This window comes from Neomonachus schauinslandi, chromosome 9 (genome assembly GCF_002201575.2).
Source record: "Neomonachus schauinslandi chromosome 9, ASM220157v2, whole genome shotgun sequence".
In the NCBI taxonomy this organism is placed as follows: domain Eukaryota; kingdom Metazoa; phylum Chordata; class Mammalia; order Carnivora; family Phocidae; genus Neomonachus; species Neomonachus schauinslandi.
Window position 1 is genome coordinate 111,886,909 of NC_058411.1, and position 22,468 is coordinate 111,909,376.

At 53.2% G+C, this 22,468-nt stretch overlaps 1 protein-coding gene across 1 annotated transcript in view; it reads left to right on the forward strand.

Moving 5' to 3' along the window:
• The window catches only part of ARID3B (AT-rich interaction domain 3B), a 47,433-nt gene extending 28,478 nt beyond the window's left edge, over positions 1-18,955 (forward strand). Inside the window, exons 2-8 of the mRNA XM_044918117.1 lie at positions 561-632; positions 856-928; positions 13,190-13,373; positions 14,511-14,782; positions 14,893-15,147; positions 16,557-16,655; positions 18,645-18,955. Coding sequence (XP_044774052.1) covers positions 561-632; positions 856-928; positions 13,190-13,373; positions 14,511-14,782; positions 14,893-15,147; positions 16,557-16,655; positions 18,645-18,808 — 1,119 coding nt within the window. The 3' untranslated portion in view covers positions 18,809-18,955. The remainder of the gene's footprint in view (positions 1-560; positions 633-855; positions 929-13,189; positions 13,374-14,510; positions 14,783-14,892; positions 15,148-16,556; positions 16,656-18,644) is intronic.
• The last annotated feature ends 3,513 nt before the right edge of the window (positions 18,956-22,468 follow it).

Consider the following 22,468-nt stretch of genomic DNA (forward strand, 5'->3'; position numbering starts at 1 on the left):
CAGCTTCTAGTGGGGAGGCTTGGTCAAGAGACCAGAACTTCAGGACCTGTGTCCTGCTCCCTGTGACCCTTTATCCTCCGCTTAGAGTGTTCATGAGGGAAGCTGGGCTAGGTGTCTTTAATAACATACCATATAACATACCATATAGTATCTAAGCACGCCATAAGAATCATACAAATGCATAGACCATACAGAACCTGAAGAAAAGTGGTACAGCTCAGAGTGATGGCTTCTGGAAGATCAGCTAGGGATGAGCAGGTTCTCAGAAAGTCGGGCCTCTGTGTCCTTCTCTTTCAGGATTATCAAGGATAAGTAACACCCACCCTCTTCCAACAAATGGATGTGATTCTTCCACCTGACTCCCTCTTATTTGGGAACTGTAACTGAAAGCAAAAGATGTCCCTGTAGGAGTGGCAGAGGTGGTCAGCTGAGCAGTCTTTTATAGTCTAAGCCAGGATAGCACAGTTGCTGAGGGTTTTCGTCTTTGCCCTGAATGATTGCCTTGCCCTCTGCCACTCTGTCCTTTTCCCTTCTGAACTCTGTGCTTTGTTCCCCTTCAGAATGGTGGTTTGGCCTGGAATGATGATGCGGATGGAGGCCGGGGAAGAGAGATCTCTCGAGATTTTGCCAAGGTCTGTAATGTTTCCTTTGTGATAACGAAAGGGGCAGTTCTCCAGTGGGTTGTTGTATCTGATCCCCAAGGAATAAGGACAGGAGTGGCCTGTGAGTCACATCTGTAGTCAAACAGAGAGATGGTTGTGTATCTCTGGTGTGAGACTTTCTGCATTAGATGGAATTTTTCATTGTGTGTTTTTTTGTTGTTTTTTTTTTTTTCTGGGGGGACTGGGATTGCAGCTGTATGAACTGGACGGTGATCCGGAAAGGAAAGAGTTCCTGGATGACCTCTTCATCTTTATGCAGAAGAGGGGTGAGTGTGCAGTCTACGCAGTTTTTCAACTCAGTGAATATTAATTGAGTGCCTACTGTGTGCAAGTCACCGTTAGCCTTCCTCCGTGCAGAGTGCCAGCATCTTACTTAGCCCAGGAGAACAAGAGGCATTTCCTGCCGATCGGTTCTGGCCTTAGCAGAGTAATTGGCAGACAACGAGATCGAAATGGGCAGAGAGGGCCTTGGCAGAAAATGAATGGAATGATCCATCCAAACTTGGTCCTGCCTTATTTGTGGTGCTCTCTTCTGATTAACTGGTCTCTGGAGGTATTTCGAATTCAAATGTACTTTTTCCTTAGCCTTCTAGCAACCTTAGACATCACTTAAACTAGTATGTGGGGTTTCCTGTTGGTGTACCTAGTCTTAAAGAGACTGAGAAAGGCCAATAAAAGAATAGAGGTCCCTCAGGATTTGCTGAGAGGGTCTGAAATGATCTGGGAAAAGGGAAGGCTAACTCTTTTTTCTTATCCATTGGCTCTTTGATTTTTTGCACGCACTGGCTTGGTTGGGCCGTTCCTGCAGTTTAATTGTAGGTTGCGTGGGCATCTGCTTCATAATACACCTTCCCACTTCTCTGTCCATCTCTCCTTCTCATTCCCATCCCCCCCTTCCCCAGCCATCTCCACTTTGGACCCTGGCGTGACTGAATCTTGAGCCCAGTGACTCAACTTCCTGGCTTTATATCCTGTCATAGCAATGGGTTCACCAGCCAGGTCAGCCTCAGGAAGCATGGCCAGAAACCCAGCCTCTCTAGGAGAAGGTCCTCAGCAACCTGCATAGCTCCACCTTCATCACCTTCAGGACAAAGCCACACGAGAGAGCTCTTGCCTGGGACTCTGCTTATGTCTAATAATGCATCCCCGGGTTTCTGTGTCAGCTCCTTTATTGAGACATGGGACTGAAATCCTCCTCTTCACCTTAGGCTGAGCTATAATGGCAGCCCCCAGCAGGTACTATTCTCTGTAAACTCTTTTCTCTCCCTCTTCCCCCCCTTCCTCAACACACCCTTCCCTCTCTCCCCCTCCTTCCTCTTCCTTTACCTTCTAAAGCCTCATTGCTGTCCTAGTATCATGCCCCCCATTACTGCTGGTTTTTCTTACAAAGACAATTGAAAGTTTTGAGTCTCGGTGTCCTCCCATCTCCAAGCCTCTCAAAGCAGTCTAAGCAGCCTAATTAGTTTACTCCTCCAACTGCTATCTGGAGCTGCATGTGTCAGTAAAAAACAAGAATATAATCCTGAAAGATAATGTGACTGGCAGCAATGAAACTCCCTGGTTGCCCTGAGAGCGAAAAATCCACTTAATACTTTGGTCTCCCTTCCAATTACCTTTTAATTATTTACACGCTCCACAAGCCCAGCTGGTGCAGACCCAGGAGCTGATCCCGTCTCAGAGGGGCTGCCATAGCAATATAGATTTTAATCAGCAGTGTGGCTCCACTGCCTTATTTTCTACTTTATTGTTTGTCTCCCTTCCCAGAAGGATTTTTTAAAGGAAAATGGAAGTTAGATCAGCCTAGCCAAGAGTGAATCTCGGAAATGATTTGTTTACTACTCTGTGTCCCTGCTAGACTAGGAGCTCCTTGAGGACAGCCACTTTATCATTTCTTTGTGTCCCCAGTCTAGCACGGGGCCAGACAGGGAGGTGTTCAAAAGGTGTTTGCCATATGAGCAGTCCTATAGGTTTTCCTTACTCAGCAGGCCCTGCGCGGGGAGGCTGAGCTGCCCCCCTTTGATAGCCACCCTGTAATTGGAAGCTGGCAGCAAAAAGCAACGTGCGCTGCAAAGCCTTCCCCTCCGCGGCGGCTGGGGACTGCCAGACTGCCATCGAGTAGTTTCTGAGCAGGAGTAAGTAACTCCCTTTGATCGCGTCAGTTCACGGTTATTCAGGCTGGACAAATCTTTTTTGTCCTCAGCACTTAAAACGTGAGGTATTTCACTGTTTGCTGGCATCACCCATAGAAACAGAGGAGTCCATTTTGCTACTTGTTAGTTACCTGAATACAAGGTTTCTCAGCCTCAGCATATTTACTTAGGGGACTGGACAGTCCTTTGTGGTAGGGGGCACCCCCCCCAGTCATGATAACCAAAAATATCTCTAGACAGTGTAAACGTCCCCTGTGGGACAAAAGCACATTCCCCCACCGCACCCCCCGTTGAGAACCACTACTATAGAAGGATGGGAAAGAGGGTGAAGGTCTAAAATTTCCTTTGCAGAGAAATTCTTTCTGGAAATCATCTTACCTCCACTCAGGTAGCAGGACCTGAGGGCGGCGGGGGCCTGTGCTGAGCAATATCACAAGGGCCCCTCCCGCGGCTGAGTGCGCAAGGAGTGGGTGCTGGGACCCTGTTCAGGGGAGGCCTCTGAGAATAGCTGCACCTCCCCCGGATAGGAGGTAACAGGAGTGGAGGACCCACACAGGCGGAGGCAGAAGCGTGTGACCCCATGACCCGGGCACAGCCGGCACCCCACCGACGAAGAAGTTAGCACTCTCGTCTATGCACGTAGAACATGGGGAGTGTCACCAGAGCTGGGCCTTCAGGAAGCTTGCTGTGGCAAGCGGGGGGGGGGGTAGAGAGGGGAGAGCGAGGCACAGAGGCAGGGTGGAGGTGGTTCCCTTTAAACTCATGGTGATCTCCTCCCTGGAAAACTCGCATCTGATCCTCTAACCTAGCGGGGGCGCCTTAGGAGGGCTGCGAGCAGATCAGAGTTTTACTCATGTGAAGCTTGCTGTCTTTGCTCTTCACACAATGGTGAGACCGAGGGCCCCCTGGACATTTGTGACTGATTCATCACTCCCAAATCGGAGTGTCTGGGGCACTCAGGAGCCAGATGTCATTAGTTGGGTCCGAGGAAAAGCCTCAGAGACGCCGGCAGCAGGCCAGTGATCCTCCTCCAGAGCTAACAGGAAGGAGAAACGTAGGATTCACAGGAGCCACTGAAAACGGCCTGAGTTTCAAAGGCCTGGTGACTCCCCCCTGGGCCGGGAGTGGGGGCAGGCAGCTTTGATACTGCAGGCTGCACCGCAGAGGACGGGGACAGGGCTCTGAGGGAGGCAGCGGCCAGCAGGCTGCCCCAGTGAGCGCAGCTGCAGGTGATAAAACGGCTGTCCAGTGGGAGAGGGGCCAGGCCATAACTGCTGCTTTGTGCAGGGTCTCCTTCGCTTGTTAACATGTTTGAGTGAATTGACTGCAACAGATGGGCCTTTCAGCTCCAGGCACCTTGGTTTCTGGGCCAGACCAGGGTGACTTGCACCCCGTTGACCCCTCCCCCACCAGCAGAGCAAGCTGCCCTAGAAGGAGCCTGAGAAGAGACCCAGGCAGGGGAAAGAGCTGTAGGCTGAGTGCAAAGCCAGGCTCACATCCGCCCCCCACCCATCTCCATGAGCTAGAGCAAATCCTTCTCCTTCTGGGGGCCACAGTTTCTGTATATGTAAAATGAGAGGGTTCAGTTAGAGTTAATCTGGAAGTTTCTTCCAAGTTCTATGTTCTGTATTATGTCTATGACTGTCTTTTGAGCTCCCAACACATAATGAGCCACCCTGAGTGACCAAAAAAAGAAGAAAAGCCCCTTTAGCAATTTTCTATCAAAACAGTTGTGTTTTGACCCCCAAGACCAAGTGCTTCTCCCCTTTCTTTACCTAAGCCAAATTGAAGTCAACAAGTTGCCTTTGCTTCTGCTGCCCCACCAGTGTTTCTCTAGAAAGATTGGTTAGATTTCAGAGTTCCGATGCCCCTTCTTGCTTACCTTTGGCTGCATGCACACGCACGCACATGTGTGTGTAGAAAATACACGTTTCTTTGCCAGAAATAAAGCGAAACTATTGTAAATAAAATTCTCTGGCTAATTAAATTGACTGTGGGTGGTTTCTGAGATATCATTCTGTGATAGATATTCCAGGGGGAAATCTAAGTAGGCCAGAGGGGAACTAATTTGGAAGTCTGATAAGCAGAGGCTTATAAACAACTCCATTCTTCATCAGTGAGGAAGAAAAGCTTGTTTTCTTGTTCCCTAGGCCGTGAAACAGAAAGAATCGATTTTGCTGTTATTTTTATTATCCCGTGTACTTTATAGAACCCTTTCAACCCATTTTCTGATCTCCTCCCCACAGCTCCAGCTCTAAGGGGTAGAGCTAGAGCAAAGGTCACCAGGTTAAGGGACTTGCCTAGGCCACAGAGCCAATTTAGCATTTGTCCCCTGACTCCTGGGCCAGTGCTCTTTCCCTCCCCTGCACTTGAAAACTTGGTCCCTAGTACCAGCAGCTCCATCGCTTCCTGTTCGGGCAATGGGCAGGCCTTGTCTCTCCTTCAGCCTTCTGAGCCCCACAGAGAATGCTGGTCTGCCTCCATGGTGGGGTGTCCGGTAGGGTCTGACAGCATCTAGCCGATGAACTCAGAGGTAGAACTATTCGTGTAAGAGGAGTCTTCACCTCAGGGTAAGGCCTATCTTTCAGGGAAGGGCAGATGTGACAGTTCACAGTAGCACAGAGGCTGCCATCTGTCAGGGCAGGATGGGGTGGGGGTGCAGGGCATAGGAGGCGGAAGTTCTGACACATCGTGCACGCACCCAGAGCACCCTCTCCCTGGACCACCAGCTGGACACACCAGGTAAATGAACTGCTTAGTCACACAGAGGACAAGTTTTGTCAAGACCTCACCCAGAGAACTGCCCTCCTTCCCCCACTAGTTCTGTTCAAGGCTGCAAACTGACCTTGGTTTTCCCAAATGGATTGTTGAATCTGGTTTTGATGTGTATATACAAAGAATTTACTGTGGGAAAAGGGTTTGGTCTGCCTCAAAGTGCAATTTGAGTGTTTTTCCTTCTGTTGTGTGCTTATCTAGACATCTCAGGCAAGGAAATGTTCATGACATATATTGCTTTGCCTTTTGGTGGAGGCAGTTTCTCATATATTCTTTTTATCTTGAAGTAAATGGTCTGTGCCATGGACACTCTTCCTGATCGACTAAAATATGTTGTCTTTGTCAGATGAAATAGGCTTTGGGGCTTCATTTTCTAACTTTATCCCCAAATGAACGTCTAAAATGCAAATCTTTGTCTCTCAGCCTTTGAGGCCAAATCTTTTTCTCTCCTCAGGTGTTTCAACTACTACTGATAAACTGCTTTTTTCTTTTTTCCACTTGTAATAGTCATTTAATGCCCTATATCTACTAGTTATCCATAATAACGGGAAGGGATCCTGGTTTTTGGAAGGCATGATTAATTTGAAGAGCCCAATTTTGTCATTAAATTTAGCCCCCTCCACTTCAATTTTTTTTTTTTAAGATTTTATTTATTTATTTGAGAGAGAAAGAGAACACGAGCTGGGGAGATGGGGAAATGGGCAGAGGGAGAGGGAGAAGCAGACTCCTCACTGAGCAGGGAGCCCAACATGGGGCTCAATCCCAGGACCCCGGGGTCACAACCTGAGCCAAAGGCAGACATTTAACCGACTGAGCCACCCAGGCGTGCCCCCCACCTCCTCAAATCTTTTTTTTTTTTTTTTTAAAGATCTTATTTATTCATTTGAGAGAGAGAATGAGAGAGAGAGCGTGAAAGGGGTGAGGGCCAGAGGGAGAAGCAGACTCCCTGCTGAGCAGGGAGCCCGATGCGGGACTTGATCCCGGGACTCCAGGACCATGACCTGAGCCAAAGGCAGTCGCTTAACCAACTGAGCCACCCAGACGCCCACCTCCTCAAATCTTTTATTGATACTTTTAGCACTTGGTAAAATGGAGTTGATAGTTTTGCCGTCTTTGTTCCAGGTGAACTAATACTTAGTACCTCATCCAAGGGTTGGTGCAGGAAAAGTCTAAAGCAGGGGTTTGGTCACACTTACACTTGAGAAGCTAGTGCCACGGATTGACAATGAAAGACAGCCATGCACTCCCCAGGCCAAAAGGCCCTTGAGTTGTTGAGCCTTTCCCCAGCCAACTTTCTGCCCCCTCTCCTGGAAACACCAGTCAGTCTGTTGATCAGCAGCAGTCAAAGCAGAGAAGACCCAGTGGTTCGCCTCCTTCTAACCCTTGGCCAACTTCTCTGAACAGAGTTTTTGAGAAAGGAGACAGCACAGCCCTAACCTTCATTTGATTATTAGCCATAGGAAAAGACAGCATTAAACACTGACCTTCACCTAAAGCAATTAGTCTGAGCTAGAGTACCAAAAAGAGTGAGGAATTTAAAGTGAACCTCTCAGGTTGGCTGCTAGGAGTATAAATGGGCACAAGCACTTTGGAAATGTACTTGGTAGGATTTACTACAGCTAAACATAGGCCGACCCTGTTACTCAGTAACTCCACTCCTAGGCGTATACCCAACAGAAATGAATGCTGCATTCACTGAATGACATCTCCAGGGTCTTCAGAGCAGTACCATTCGTTAGAGCCCAAAACTGGAAAGAACCCCAGCGTCCATCAGCGGTGGAATGGACAAACGGTGGCACAGTCCTATAGTGGAATTCCACACGCAACAAAAAGGAATGAACTGCTGTACACACGGGAGGGCTCTCACAGACCTAATGTTGAACAAAAGAAACCAGACATGAGAGAGTAGATATGACATAGTTACACGTATACAAAGTTGAAGAAAATCACCTGCAGACATACGGGTCAGGATAATGGCTGCCTCCTGGGAGGGAAGAGGTGGGGGATGCATATTGGTTGGGAAGGGGCACGAGAATTTCTTGCGGCCCTGGAAGCATTCTGTATTTTGATCTGAGGAGTGGTTACAGGAGTGTACACAGAAGTAAAACTCCAGTGAGCTGTATCCTTCAGCTTAGTGCACTATAGAATGTATCTGTTAGACCTGCTCACTGGGACATCAGAGGTGGAAGGCTTCGAGACACCTGTCAGTGCAAAATGGCAATATTTGTCCATCTTGCCTCTGCTCTGCTTTGTGGAACAGTCGGCTGCACATTGTGCTGCACGCTGCCAGACGCGGCTGCCCCGTTTCCTAGGGTGAAGTATTTTCTACGTAAACAAGTTAGGAGGGAAATCAGTCATTTCTCTGCCTGTTTCTGGGCAGCAGGACCAGAGCAGGGTAAGAATTAATATGCAGAGGAATGGACAGGAAGCCTGTCTGCCTGTGCACATTCCCTGCTTCACATGGGTCTTAACTCTACTAGGCTCTCCGCTCGGCCGCCCAGCTCTCTTGACAGGCAATGGAAATGATTAATGATCTTTTTTAAAGCCAGGAAAAAGTAGCGAGGGTCCTTGGCAGGGCCGTGTCCTGGGTCCTGGGCCCTCACCCCTGATCAGTGGGCAGGAAGGCAGCCATGTGACTCTGTCTGGGGTCCCTGCCCCCAATTGCATCTGGTCATCATCGAAGTGGGCCCATTCTCTGCGGTGGGGAGGAAGTCGCCCTCCCTCCCACACTCCTGCCATCTCCCATCTTTGTCTCCAGTGCCCAAGGAGGCCATCTCCTCCGTCTGCCCTCACCCCTACCCCTAGCTCTATCTCCACAGTCTGAGTGGCAGGAAGGAGAGCAAAGTGCCAGGGAGCAGGACTTTTTTTTGTTTGGCTCCATCTGGCTGGAAGCTCCTGATGACAGCTTTGGCCTTGCGAGTGCCCGTGCCCAGCAGCATTCCCACCACCCAAGGGTTAAAGCCCCAGGAGCCCCACAGCCTCGCTGGGTCCCTGGCCCTCATAAAAGCCTTTTCTACACTGTCCCTTGGGCTGCCTCAGGCTCCCTGGCTGAAATCTGATAAGGGCCCTCTTTGTTGGAACTGTCAGTCTCTTTTATTGAGGAGGGAACTGGAGACCAGCGGCATTTCTTGGGGTACAGATAAGGCCCTGGATTCCTGTCAGAAGGAGCATGATTAATTACCCTCAATCCTAGCTCCTGCTTTGATAGCAGTGACTGACAGTACACAGGCTTCCCCGTCAGGTACTCACACCCCCTCTGGGAGGCGTGATGGGGGCGGAGATTCGGCCTCCTGCAGGGCCAACACCAGTGACCCACAGAGTGCTCTCTGAAGTGGCTGCTTGCTTCCTTCCTGGTTCTTAGCAGGTTGCTTTTGCATTTATTGTGGACAGAGACCTGTCACCTCTCAGATGAAGAGCCTCCTTAGAGGAAGATCTAATCCAGCCCAGAGAGCAGGCCAGAGACACCCCTCTTCCCCTCAAGGTTGAGGAAAGAACGAACATTGTGGTCTGTGGCCACACAGGGGCCTTCCTAGGAGAAGTTCCTAAACCACCATCTCAAGGTCACTTGGCAACATTATTCCATAATTCAGGCAAGCTCCTAAAACCAAGCCACCCTCCCTTCGGTAATAATCACGACTATCAATTTTTGTTTTAAGTTTTTATTCATAGACTCATGGGACTGAAAGTCATCTAATCCAAATTCCTCATTTCACAGATGGAGAAACTGAGACCTGAATATGTCCAATCCTCATCCCCACCCCTCAGTATGATATATTGGTTCTCGTTCAGAAGGTAAACTCAGCTAAAAGGCCTTCTCCCCCTCTCTCTTCATAGCTGAGTCTCCTTGGGACAAGGGAGATGGGTGCCAGGTCCGTTAGAGCAGACTGTAGAGACAGACCAGCCTGAGGATCCAGCCTCTTTCTTGGCTGTCAGAAGAATGGAAGCCAGGACAGGTTTTGTGCCTGGATTGTCTGGATAACGTTGAGAAAACCATACCGTCATTTCGAGCTGGCACTCAGAATAGTCTCAGCTTTGTTTCTGACAGCACCCGGGGGCCTCCTGCCCTGGGAGCTATTTTTCGCAGTTTCACAGAGGGCCAGACTCTGGGAAGAACGTGCCCAGTCTCCTTATCCATTGATCTCTGAACCAGGGTGCCTGGCTGGACCACAGAGCAGGACTGTGGGGCCCACCACCTGGTGCCAGTGTACCCCAGACCTGTGGTTTCTCCCCAGAGGGGCTGGGAAGAAGTCACTTTTTGGTTAGATTTACAGTCTTGACTTCAAATGCCACTTTCCCCTTCCTTGTCCTAGCTCCCATACCTACCTCTGTTTCCCCCGCCCTGAGCAGTTCTCAGCCTCATGCAGTCACACTCCACGACTATAAAAAGGCGCATTTTTCATGAAATTTCTACAACTATAACATCGTTACCTTTCAAAGAAGCCACCTCAAATAACTAGACAGTGCAGTGACTACTCAGAGTAAATGTATAATTCCTCTCTAGGGGGTTGCTTCCAGAAGCAGTGTGAGCCACACCTGAGAACCTCTCATGGCTTACGACTACACCTCATCTTCAAATAAAATCAGTGTAAACGGCCTGGTCACTTCGTATTCTCCTGGCTTGCCTCCATGAACGACCATTTCTAAACGTAAAATACACCCTTTATGTTTGAAGGTTTACCACCATTGAGATTCTAATGAAAATAATGCCAACTCAGAAGGCCATTTGCAAATGGGTTTCCAAAACCGCAGGGTAGCTGGTTCCCCAAGGTGACTGTTCTGGAAGACAGCACTGCATGGGCTGGGCAAGCCCCCTGCCTGATCTTACACACTCAGCCGCGCCCATCTGTGTATGGCACAGACCCAGCTATATTTCACTCTTTAACCCCTGCTTCCTCATCCCTTCGACCCCACTGAGTGCAGTCATAGATTCTTTACCTTCTCCAACCCCCCTGGCTCTCCATCTGTTCTGCTGCTGCTTGTCCACTTTGCGTGGGATGTGGACACAAAGAGCTTACGCACCCTGGGCCTCCATTCCCAGGCTGTTTACTAAGGGTCGTGACCCTAATGAACCTGCTGGGACCTGAGAGGAGAAGGTGACTTCTGCTCAGGGCTGTCAGCATCAGACACGTGATGCTGGTGACAGGTCTGGCGGGCATACCACAAGCATGACAGAAATGCGTCAGAGGGTCCCAGTTGGGTAACCCATAGCTGGTTGCTTTGACTGTGAGAAACCTTTTTTCCCCCCATCTGCACAACAGTTTAATCTGTTAAACACTATAATTCTTAAGGGCATGGTGAGGGGGAAGCAGTCTCTCTCTGCCTTCACGGAGCTTACAATCCTCCTAGGATGCCAGGTGAATGTACGTAAAACGATTAGAGACTACCTGCTGAGCTTGTAGGGCTTGTAATAGGAATTCTGAGAGAGAAGAAATCCCCCTGAACTGGGATAGTTAGAAGATTCTTCCTGAAGGCCAATGTGTAGAGGATTTGAGCGGAGGCAGGTCACGTTAGGCTTGATGAGGGAAAGCACAAAGCAGAGAGTAGAGTAGAAATGAGCCTGGTCTGGGGAGGGTCATGAGGAGACCCAGCTAAAGAGTGAGAGAATGCGTCGTCGGGATGTTTGAAATACTTCACAGGCAATCTTTTAAGGGGTGTGGGGGACCCGGGTGATGAGACTGGGCAGGTGTCAGGGTCTGTGGTGTGGAACAAGGACGCGAGCATCGTGGTGGCCGCAGTGCGCAGGTGGAGCGCGTGGGTAAGAGGCCGCCGTGGGCGGAAAGGAAGATACGTCTGAGAGGCGCCGCCAAGGAAGAATCAGTGGAGCCTCCTAACCACCTCAGCGTGGGCGATGGGGAACGAAGAGGGGCCAGTGCTGCCTGAGACCTCAGAGGGCAATGGTGTTGCTGGAAGAAGAGGAAGTGGTGAGAAAGGAGGGGCTGGCTTTGGGGATAACGGTGAGCTCAGTGTGAACATTCTGACTTGGAAGTGAACAGGTCACCGTGGAGATGTCCTAGAAGCTTCTGGAAATGTGAGGGGACCTTGAGAGTGGTCCTTCCAGAGTCTCCAGGTGATGCCATGAGGATGCAAACTGGCCTGGACCATGAGTGTGCTCGGGCAGACAGGCCTCCAGAAGGAGGTGGACCTTGGCCCTGGTCCTACCAGGAGACCAGTTCTGCCAGACCAGGCTCTTGTGCTTATGTCAGGAATCAGATTTATTGTCCAGAGCAGCACAGAGAGAAAAAGTTAACCAACACAAGCTGCATGTCTTGGCAGGGTACCCACAGTCCTCTGTTATTTTTACCTGTGTATCTTTGGATCTAACACTATGACCCCTTTGTGTTTGACCCTCCGAGGACCAGCTGACCAAGACGGAGTTCTTGAAGACCTCATGCCCCCTCCTCACACTGCTGCCACACAGCACCCCCCCCCCCCCACCATGTTCATGCTGCTTGCTCTTCATGGGACCCTTTGCTCCATTCTCTTGCTTGAATTACCCTGTGAAAGAGTTGTTGAGGCCAGCATTTCAGGGCTGGGAAGAAAATGCCATTCCTTGAGGGGAAAGAAGCAGGAGGAGCTGAAACAAACAGCACTGCTCGAAAATCAGGCTGGCTCACCGCCCACCAGGCAGTCAGCGAGACCTCGGCAAGACTGGGTGGTGGGAGGGGGCCGAGGCAGAGGAGAGCAGCCTGTGTACAGTAAAAGGAGTTTGCCATCAAAAGGCAACAAGTCTCATACCCTGCCCCGGACGGTGACCCTTCCCTGTGGAATTCTCCCCTCTGACCTCCAGATCATTAATCCTGAGGCTGCCAAATGACAGTCATCCATCACGCCTCCTGCCGAGCATCCCAGCGGCCTGTGGAAGGACCCTGGGCCCGCCCTCCCTGCCGTCCCCTGGTGCTCATTAGTGGGCCTTCCTGCCTGGTGCCAGGCTTCCTAATCAAGTCCCTGCTCCTCTCACTTCCCTTCGGGGCCAGTGGCGGAAGCTGCTCTGACCCTCCCTCTTTCAGAGGCCAGGGAGGGGTGGAGCGATTAGTGGGGAGAGAGTCGTTCAGTGGCTTTGCATCCCCCTGGAGACCTGTGTGTGTCCAGCAGCCCCTTTGACTCAGTGGGGACACAGGAGAGAAAACATCTCTCTGTCCTGCCGCAGGAGAGGAGGAAGCAGGCGGTACTGTTACAGAGTGCACCGGAGCCGTGCAGGTGGGTGGTGGAACCGCTCAAGTGGCTTCTGAAGGCCCCAGAGGGGTGTGAGTTACCACATCATTAGGAAAGAATCTGGACTCATCCTGCTCGCCAAAAACAAAACAAAACAAAAACCCAACTTTGAGGCCACCTAGTGCAGCCCTCTTATTTACAGATGGGAAGATATAGCCAGAGGCTCATGTTTTAAGCAAGACCACAAAGCCTCTGAGTCAGACCGGTCTTTCTGCTCATCCCAAGGAGAACTGGCAGCTAGTCTTGATAGCTTCCAGCTTTGGGAATTTGAGTCAGATTAAAGCAGATTCATGAACATATTTCCAACTCTGCAAAAGCTGGTCACATGCATATGTCTTCTTTCTCTGCTTGATGACACAACCCTCTGTTTCTCTATTTGGACAATCACAGGGACCCCCATCAACCGAATCCCCATCATGGCCAAGCAGATCCTGGACCTGTATATGCTGTATAAGCTGGTGACAGAGAAGGGGGGCCTGGTAGAGATCATCAACAAGAAGATCTGGCGGGAGATCACCAAAGGCCTGAACCTGCCCACATCAATCACCAGCGCCGCCTTTACCCTGAGGACCCAGTGAGTGGCCGGGGCCTTAGGGAAAGGAAGCTGAGGCTGGAGAAAGGGGATGTTTTAACCTAGAGGAGAGGAAGGAAGGAAATTCCACAGTACAGTGGGCAAGATGGGAGGAATTCCCAGTGCAGCCAGGAGCTTTCTGAGATGAATCCCTTTCTACACCTAAGTGATCATGAGAGCCACCGTTTCCCAAGTGTCTGCCTAGGCTACTTTGCCATTCTGTTTCTTTCAGACCTCACCATCAACCCTGTGAGGTAGGTGCTGTCTCATTCTTCAGAAACAGAAACTGAGTCTCAGAGGTTCAGTGGTTTGATCAAGGCCATACCAGCTAGTAGTAGTAGAGCTGAGATTCACCCCTGGGCTTCTGGCCCCGTAGCCACTCTTTCCAGGACATTATCTTCCACACGGCACCTCCACCCTAAGCCTAGCCCTTCCTACCCGACACTCTGCTTGCCCGGCAACAGAGGACCTGGGATTTGGGACCTATTTTTGTCATCATTTGAGTTAATTATGGGGGTCCTAGGAGCAGGGGAACCAAGAGTAGCATCAGAGAATGAGGGCTGAGGGGAATCTATTCGTTGGCACACACTAGTTGTTGCTCTCCGGAGAATATGGAATGAGCATCAGCGAGGCAGAATGCTGAAAAGGAGAAGGGCTTTATCTTTGGAACTGTTCCAGCAGAAGTTGGGGACGGAGCTGTAATCAGTACAGCAGTCCTTCTCTCAAGGTTCTTGGGTAGAGAATTGCTTCTTGGGACATGTGATGCAAAGAGGGACAGGAAACAGTGCTCCTACCTGACCAGCCTGACTCAGAATGGTGAGGGCATCCAGGAGCCAGGAAGACATTGCAAAAACATTTCTAAATGGCACCTAAAACGGTGCCAAAACAAACATGAAACATGAGTGATGATGTTCTTTATTTCTCTTAAGGAACGGTGCCTCCATTTGGAGCAGAGTTTGGTACAGTGTTGAGTAGCAGCTAGAGGGGCCTGGGGCAGGGCATCTGGCCACCCTGGACCTTTCTCTTCTGCCAAGTGGTCCTGTGTCCCAGAGGCCTGTCCCACAGAGACCCATAAACTTAAACTGAGTGGCCTCTGGTACCGTTCTGGACTATTCTCCTCCTTTCCTTCCTTCCCTCCAGGTACATGAAGTATCTCTATGCCTATGAGTGTGAGAAGAAAGCCTTGAGCTCCCCGGCCGAGCTCCAGGCCGCCATCGACGGCAACCGGAGGGAGGGCCGGCGGCCCAGCTACAGCTCCTCCCTCCTGGGCTACTCGCCTGCTGCCGCCACCGCCGGGACCCCTGCCCTTCTCTCCCCACCCAAGATCCGCTTCCCCATCCTCGGGCTGGGCTCCAGCAGTGGCGCCAATGCCAGCAGCCCTCGGGTACCCCCCGCAACCACTCTCAGGAAAGGTCTGTAGGGCCCCGCGGGGAGGAGGGTGGGCAGGGCGGGAGTGGCAGAGGCCACTGTCAGGTGCGGGGCGGGGGATCGTGAATCAGTCCAGCGCTTGTGCCTTTGCCAGGTGATGGCATCCCGGTGACGACAGTGCCCGTGCCAAATCGCCTGGCTGTGCCCGTGGCCTTGGCAGGCCAGCAGGCCGGTACCCGGACGGCCGCGCTGGAACAGCTGCGGGAGCGGCTGGAGTCAGGGGAGCCCCCCGAGAAGAAGGCGTCCAGGCTGTCGGAGGAGGAGCAGCGCCTGGTGCAGCAGGCCTTCCAGCGCAGCCTGTTCAGCGTGGCACGGCAGCTGCCCATGAAGATCAGGATCAACGGCAGGGGTGAGCGCCAGGCCCCTGGGCAGGGCCTCCCCTCCTGCTGGGTGCCGACCTGGGCTCCCCTCCAGGGCCCGTTCACATCCTGGGACTGGGGTTCACATCCCAGAACGGTCTCAAGGCCAGAAAGTCATATGGTGCTTCTGTGGCCACTGGGATCTCAGCTCACCAAGCTGACCAAAAATTGCCTTAGGCAGCGCCCTGTTCTCTGGCAAAAAAGAGGAGTCCAAGGAGGAGGGGCCAGAGGCCCTCAGGGACAGCTGCTGTGCTCCTCTTCCTCACCAGCCTTTTGATCTGTCTAAATGAAAGGGCTCAGCCTTCCCCCCAGCGCCTCCCCGGATGTAGAGCTGGGCTCTGGGCTCTGGGCGGAAGGCAGCCCCTCCATCCCCAAGCCTCCACGAGGGGCCTGAGTGCCTCAGGCCAGGCTGCCTGTGACCCTCCGGAACCAGGGGAAAAGAGGAAATACAAGTTTGGTAGCATCGTTGACATCCTTCCCTCCCCCTCCTCATTTTTTCAGGTGCCCTGCCTTGTCCTCTCCTGAATCACACACTCCATGCCCCTTGTTCCCTCCTCCCCCTGCCCCCACACTTTCTTTGCCGTTCTTGCCTTTGACACTGTCGCAGAACAAACTTCAGCAAGCATGTGATGGGAAGAAGTCAGGTGTGAAGGGAGCTGTGCGTATTCGCAGGCAGCACTCCCTGCCCCCCTGTCCCCAGGTGAGGAGCAGAAGGACGCTGGCGGCAACAGCTCTGCTCTGTGCCCCTCTCAGGGCCGGTGCCCCTGGTCCTGCACAAGCCAGACACTAAGAGAAAAACAGCTCATCCGGAAGAATTCTTGGCTGCATGGTGAAAGGGCAGAGTCTGGGCTGAGCCAGGCAGAGGCCCCGGGTACCAGCACCTGCAGCTTTCACAGATGGTCAGGTTGAAATGGGTCACAGGTGACGGGCCACACACTGGGCAGGCAAACCCTCTCCTTGAGGACCCAGCCCGCTTAAGTGGAGGAGAAGGAAAGGCAGGTTCTCAGAGGTAGTGACTGGGTCTTCCTCATCTCCGGTTCCCCAGCCCGATGGGTCGGTAGGCGCTTAGTTAGGGTTGGCCGAGTCATGCTGAAAGTGTAGGTGCACAGCCAGGAGCCAGGGTCAGTGCTTTGCTGCCTGTGATCCCTTTCCTTGGACAACAGAGGAAGCGGGGGAAGTAAGTGGCTCAGCGGAAAATGGGGAAAGCAAGTGATAGGACATTGGCAAGTCTGGGTTCTCTTGCCAGACCTGATGCTCAGGAGAAGGTTGTACGGATGCTTTCTAGAAGTGGGAGGCCTCGGCCAGCTGTGGCCAGTCCAGGAGAGTGGGACAGTCTCCGAGAGGACATTGCAGTGCCGGGAGGCCTGACCAGGCCCGCTGTCTCCCTTGTCCCCAACAGAAGACAGATCAGAGGCCTCGGCTGCAGCGCTGAACCTGGCCACTGGCAGCATCGGGAGCATCAACATGTCTGTGGACATCGATGGCACCACCTATGCAGGTGAGGCTCTTGGAGCTCTGAGGGAGGTCCACAGCGTGGCAGTCCTGGCTGGCCCTGCTTGTCACCCTCCCATCTGAACCCCCTTCCCAGGGGTGGCTTTCTTGCATGTAGTCTCAAGGTTCCAAAGGTTAAGTGGTTTTTCTGAGGGTTGCTAACTGGATGACACATCCCCCCCAGCTTTGACAGAACGATAGAAACCCTCCTTCTGACCCTTTTGGACCAATGGCTGGCTCGTTAATTACAACCGTCCTTCAGTGTGAAGCTACCCATGCCCTAAACATCATGTCATAAGCCACCTGTGACATACCGCTCTCCTCGGACCGGCTCAACCCCGCTCTCCCTAAACACCGCCTGTCATTCCCTTTCTTTAAAATGGATCAAGGACTGACATGCAGGCAGAGGAATCTGAGTGCGGCAGAAGCAGCCCCTGTTTGTAGGATTTCGCCCAGTCCTTCACAGTTGTCCTTCTCAGTCTGGTTGGGCAGTGGTTTGTTTGTTGGCTGGTTGGTTTAGCACTTCTACCGAGTCTTTCCAATTGCTGGAAACCAGCCCTTTCCCCACCCCCATTTCTTTGGTTTAGGTGTGAGTTTCGGCATGAGCCCAGCCAACTCTTACTAAGAGCAGCTTGATGAGTGGGGGCCGGAGAGCCCAGGCATGCTAGCCTCATGTTGGACAGAGGGCTCGGGAGGTGCCCGGTGGAGGGGCTTAAAGCTGCACATTCTGTCACACTGGGGGCATTTCCTCAGGGCCTGTTCTGTCCCTTTGAATGTTCCTGTTCTGGGGGCTGGGCCCCGTTGGGGCACCACACTGCAGGCCTCATGCTCTGGATCTCTGCTGGGCCACCAGCGGTGGGCATCAGGGTTGCATCCAGGGAAGGGACAGAGCTCCTGGAGGCAGCCTGCAGAGAAGCAGTGATGCCAAGTTGCCTGCCAGTCACCGCATGGCTGGTGCTTCGGAGGCCACATTCAGAAGTCTCTGCCTGACACCAGGGGCCCCTCGAGGAGACCAGGCGAGCCGGCAGGCAAGGCCTAGGTGCCCTTTGCCATCTGGTGGTGTTCGGTGGCCTAGGAGGCTTGGGGGCTGTGAGGGGGTCCACGGAGAAAGCAGGGAAGGAGGGGATCCGTGTCTGGAGCTGATAATCCTCTCCCTCTCTCAGGAGAAAGGAGGAGATCACACCTCCTTCTCTCAGAATGGGGAGCAGTCAGAAGAGAGGTGAAAGTTCCCCAGACCTCACCTGCCTCAGTCCCCATCCCACCTGTGCCCTTTGTCAGTGCAGGCCAGGAACCAGGAAATTGTTCCTGGGAGCCCGCAGAGCCGAGCGCACCCCGCTACTCTGCTCTCTCCCCCTCTCTTGCTGCCCGCACCGCCGCTACCCTGGTTTGGGCCTCTCCCCGCTGTGGGAGTGGCTTCCTTGCAGGCCTCCATCGCCCCTGTTCTCCCAGCCCCACGGAGAGCATTGTAAGACACAGATCTCATCTTGTCCCTCCCCGTAAAACCTCCAGGGGCGTCACCGTCAGCACAGTGCAGGGTAAGACGCGCCTCCTGAGAGGCACACGGGCCTCCCTTCTCTCCCGGCCCTGAGTGCACGCTGCTGGGCCCCCGCCGCGGCTCTGTCACAGCTCTGCCTGGCACGCCGGCCCTTCCTCCGGCCGCTCTTTCTGCGCGCCCAGGCCTGCTCTCTCCCCCGGAGCCTTTCCTGACCTGCTCGCCCTTGCCTTCTGACCTTCTCTTTGTTCCCACCACCCGCCGGAGAAGGGAGCGGCGCCCGCAGAGCACTGGTTGTGTCTCCTCAAAAGCATGGTTTACCTCTGCCCCCTCACGGGCCCGTGAGCACCCGAAGGGGGAAGGTGTTGGGGGAAGGTGTTTGGGACTCCGGGCGGCGGCCAGCGCGGGGTGCGGAGGAGCGCAGCCCCGCGCTGGGTCAGGCAGCGCATGCCTGCCCGAGTCTCCTCAGCTGCTCACACTCGCACCCCCCCCCCCCCCCCCCAGGTGTGCTGTTTGCCCAGAAGCCCGTGGTCCACCTCATCGCGGGGCCCGCCCCCCAGAGCCTGGGTGGCAGCGCCAGCGGCAGCAGCAGCTCCCACTGCTCGCCGAGTCCTACCTCGTCCCGGGGCACCCCCAGCGCCGAGCCCTCCACCAGCTGGTCCCTCTGAGGGGCAGGACCCAGCTCCCCACACCCCACTCTCCTGTTGAGAGTGGAGGAGGTTGATGCACAGAATTTACCTCATCTCACGGAGCCCATGTCAAACACCATTTGGCCAGATGTTGAGAGTTTGGACGTGTCCGTCTGTCCAGGCTCCGTTCAGGTCCTGCTGTACTCTGGGGACAGGGAGAGGCTGCAGGGGCAGGACAGGGCAGCGTTGTCCAATCAGGGATCGCCCTGGAGAACCGGGCAGGGTCTGCGGGCGTCCAGCTTCCTCCCGGGTTCCCAGGCCACCTCCTGTCCTGGGCACAGTGTGTCGACAATCTGTAAGCCAGCACAGGGCTGGAGGCCCTCCACAGCCCTTCCCCTTTAATTTATTGCCCTTCCCCTGCCTTCTGTCAGGACCCCAGGGTCACTGGCCTCTTCCCCTGCTCAGTCCTCCAATCTTTAACTCCCACGTGGGGCTGCTAGGGGCCAAGACCATGCCTTCACGGCCTTTCTCTGCTGAGCATGGGATGGGGCTCTCCTAACCCGCCTTGACTACCATGTTTGGTTCCAGGGGTGTGGGTCCCTCAAATCCAAGTCTTGAAGCAGTCCTCAGGGCCCCATACTCCCCTTTTAGTGGTCCCAGGAAAAGGGGCACACAAGGGCAGTCCTCAAGTCCCAGGGCTTACCGGGTACCTGCTGAGGGAGAGGCAGAGCCTCAGGGGGCTGGCTGCCCAGGCAGGCCCTGGCACCCATTTCACACTGACCTTTTTCTGGCCCTCCCAGACCTCACGCCCTCACTCGCCCTTGTTGGCCAGCTCTCCCAAAAACAGCCCACTTGTCCCTTGGGCCCTCCCTTCTCATGGGGCCACCTCAGCCCCGGCATCCCCAAACCTGCTGATGTCAGGTTCATTGAAATACCTCAGATTTGTAATTGTTGATGTTTGATTCTTCAGGAAGTATTTGCATCTCTGAAATCTTTTTTTATGTGTTTTGCTGACTTTTTTGTTTTTAATTTTTATTGTTGTTACTGTAGCACCAAAGAAATGAAAGCAGATCACCCCCAAAGCCGAGCAAACATTTGGTACCCCAGCCCCTCCGGCCCTTCGCTAAGACCCCAGTGAGGAGGCGGGGAGGCAGGCAGGAGAGATGACTCAGGGATCACAGTGGCGGGGGAAGCGGTGGAACGAGAGGCCCATGCTCATGAAGGTTGGGTCCTGAGACCACACTGTTCAGGAGATGGCCCCTGACCCATTTCCTGCCGGAGCAAGGCTTGTCGCACACCCCTCCCTGGCTCCCCACGGTGGGGACAGAATGGTTGCCCTTCACTAAGCATTCCCATCTCAGGGTAGGGGCAGGCCAGAGAGGCTGAGCTGCCCCAGGGGATAAGGGGATGCTGTGAACTCCGTCCTCCTCTGGGACCCTGGGCTGGAGCAGGTTGCTCCCATGTTGGAAAGATGAGTGGTTGTCACACAGGGCTCCCCTCTCATTGAGTACGCCCTGCAGAGCTCATAGAACACCACCCACTGTGACATCATCAGGCTCTGATGGTGACAGGCCACATCGCTGGTGGGAGCCCTGGTGCGGCTAGCATTCGGCCCTGTCTATGAAAGGAAAAGGAAATCAAAAGCTTGAGCACAAAACAGCTACCTCAGCCTGGTAAGCTGCAGCTCTGCTGGACTTCATCTTCTCGCTCCCCTCCCCAGGCTTCCACACACTCGCTCCACACACTCACACAGCCCCGTCCACTGGGGCCTGACCCTCTTCTGGCCTCAGGAGCCTTCCCACCTTACCCACCAGGTAAGCGCAGGTGGTGAGCAGAGAAGGGCGTCTGGGATCTGGTGCCAGGGAGGAGCCCAGTTGGCTGGCGCTGGGCCCACTTGAAAGTGTCGCAACATTTGGCCAGTGTGTCTTTCTCAGGGGTTTGGTTACAAAGGATGGACTCTTCCCAGCCAGAGGACGCAGGGACAGTGCACTGTGGCTTTCTGGTCATTGGATCCTCTCCCCTTCCCCACACAGCTTGAAAGCCCAAGAGGGGGGATGCCAGCAGGTGTCCCAGGAGCAGGGCCCCGGGCAAGAGAAGCTTTCCCTGAAGGGCACAGGGCAGGCTGTGGGCCAGGGCCGCTCTGGGCTCCCCCCCCCCGCCCCGTCTATGTGTACTCTGACCAGGAAAATGTTCTAGCACATGGGTAGCCTAGGCAGTGATAAATACCTCAGACGTCCTCTTGCAGCAAGTGTCTGTATATGTGGTGGTTATTTTCTATCTTACATGTTCTCGAATGTTTATATTTCAATAAACCTCTACCTCTTCACACAAGCAGGTCTCTTGGGTGCTTTCTGTGACTCTCCCAGTGGGCAGCGAGACCCCAGAGTGCTCAGCCTTTTTTTCTGCCATGATACACATCCTATGGCTACAACCCAGTTTTGGTGCAACCAAAAGAAATAGGCAGGGAGAGAAAGCATGGGGGATCTATAGCTTCCCTCTTCCGCAACAACACATGCCTCACCTGTCTGTGCAGCCCTCTGAGGCAGGCAGATGGGAACCTCTTTGCCGTTTGGAAGTGCTAGCAGATGAGGGAGACATTGGGACAGTCTTGAGCTTCTCTCACTGATTTCTAAACACCTTTTGAAAGAAATGAACCGTCCTTTAGTGTTTTGTTTTTTAAGATTTTATTGATTGATTTGAGCAAGAGAGAAAGAGCAGAAGTCGGGGGAGAAGGAGGAGCAGACTCCCCGCAGAGCAGGGAGCCCAACTCGGGGCTCGATCCCAGGACCCCAGGATCACGCTTAACCAACGGAGCCACCCAAGCACCTTTGTAGTGCATTTTCAAAAAATAATCTCTACATCCAACGTGGGGCTCAAACCCACAACCCTGAGATCAAGAGTTGCCTGCTCTACTGACTTAGCCAGCCAGGCATCCCCAGTCCTTTAATAACTGGTAACCAGTAGTTGGTATCACATCTGACAGCTTCCTTTGACACAGCAGGGAGCTGCCACATGGAGCCGCAGCGGGCCTAGCCTAGCAGAGATGAAGAGAAGCAGGGTCCAGAGACCTCCAAGGTGGAAACAGTGCTCTGTGACTGCAGGGGGATGCTGAGGGAGAAAGTGGCAGATGCGTAAGGCTCCTGACAGACCTGGAGAATCTAGGAAGAACAAAGTGCCAGGCCACTGCAATTCCGTCCCATTTCGAATTAACAAGAAAATACAGAAGAACATCTTAAAGACCTTGAGCAAGGAAAGAATTTCTCAAATTAGACCCTCCAAAAGAGTTTACCAAAAGATACCGGTATTTAAAATGACAAACTGGGGTGGTGGGGGAGCAGACTCCTGGATGGCTCAGTTCGTTAAGCATCTGCCTTCGGCTCAGGTCCTGATCTCAGGGTCCTGAGATTGAGCCCCGAATCGGGCTCCCTGCTCAGAGAGCCTGCTTCTCCCTCTTCCTCTGCCTGCTGCTCCCCCTGCTCTGCTCTCTCTGTCAAAAAATAAAATCTTAAGAAAGGGGAGGGGGGGCAAAAAGAAGGGCTGGGGAGAGGGGGCAAAGTCATGAACAGGTATTTTGTAGAAGAGGAAATACAAATGGCTGGACCTCATTGTGATCAAGGAAATGCGCAGAAAGCCGTTTCACACCATCAGATTGGCACAAACTTTAGTCTTACAATGCCAGGTTTTGGCAGGGATGGATAG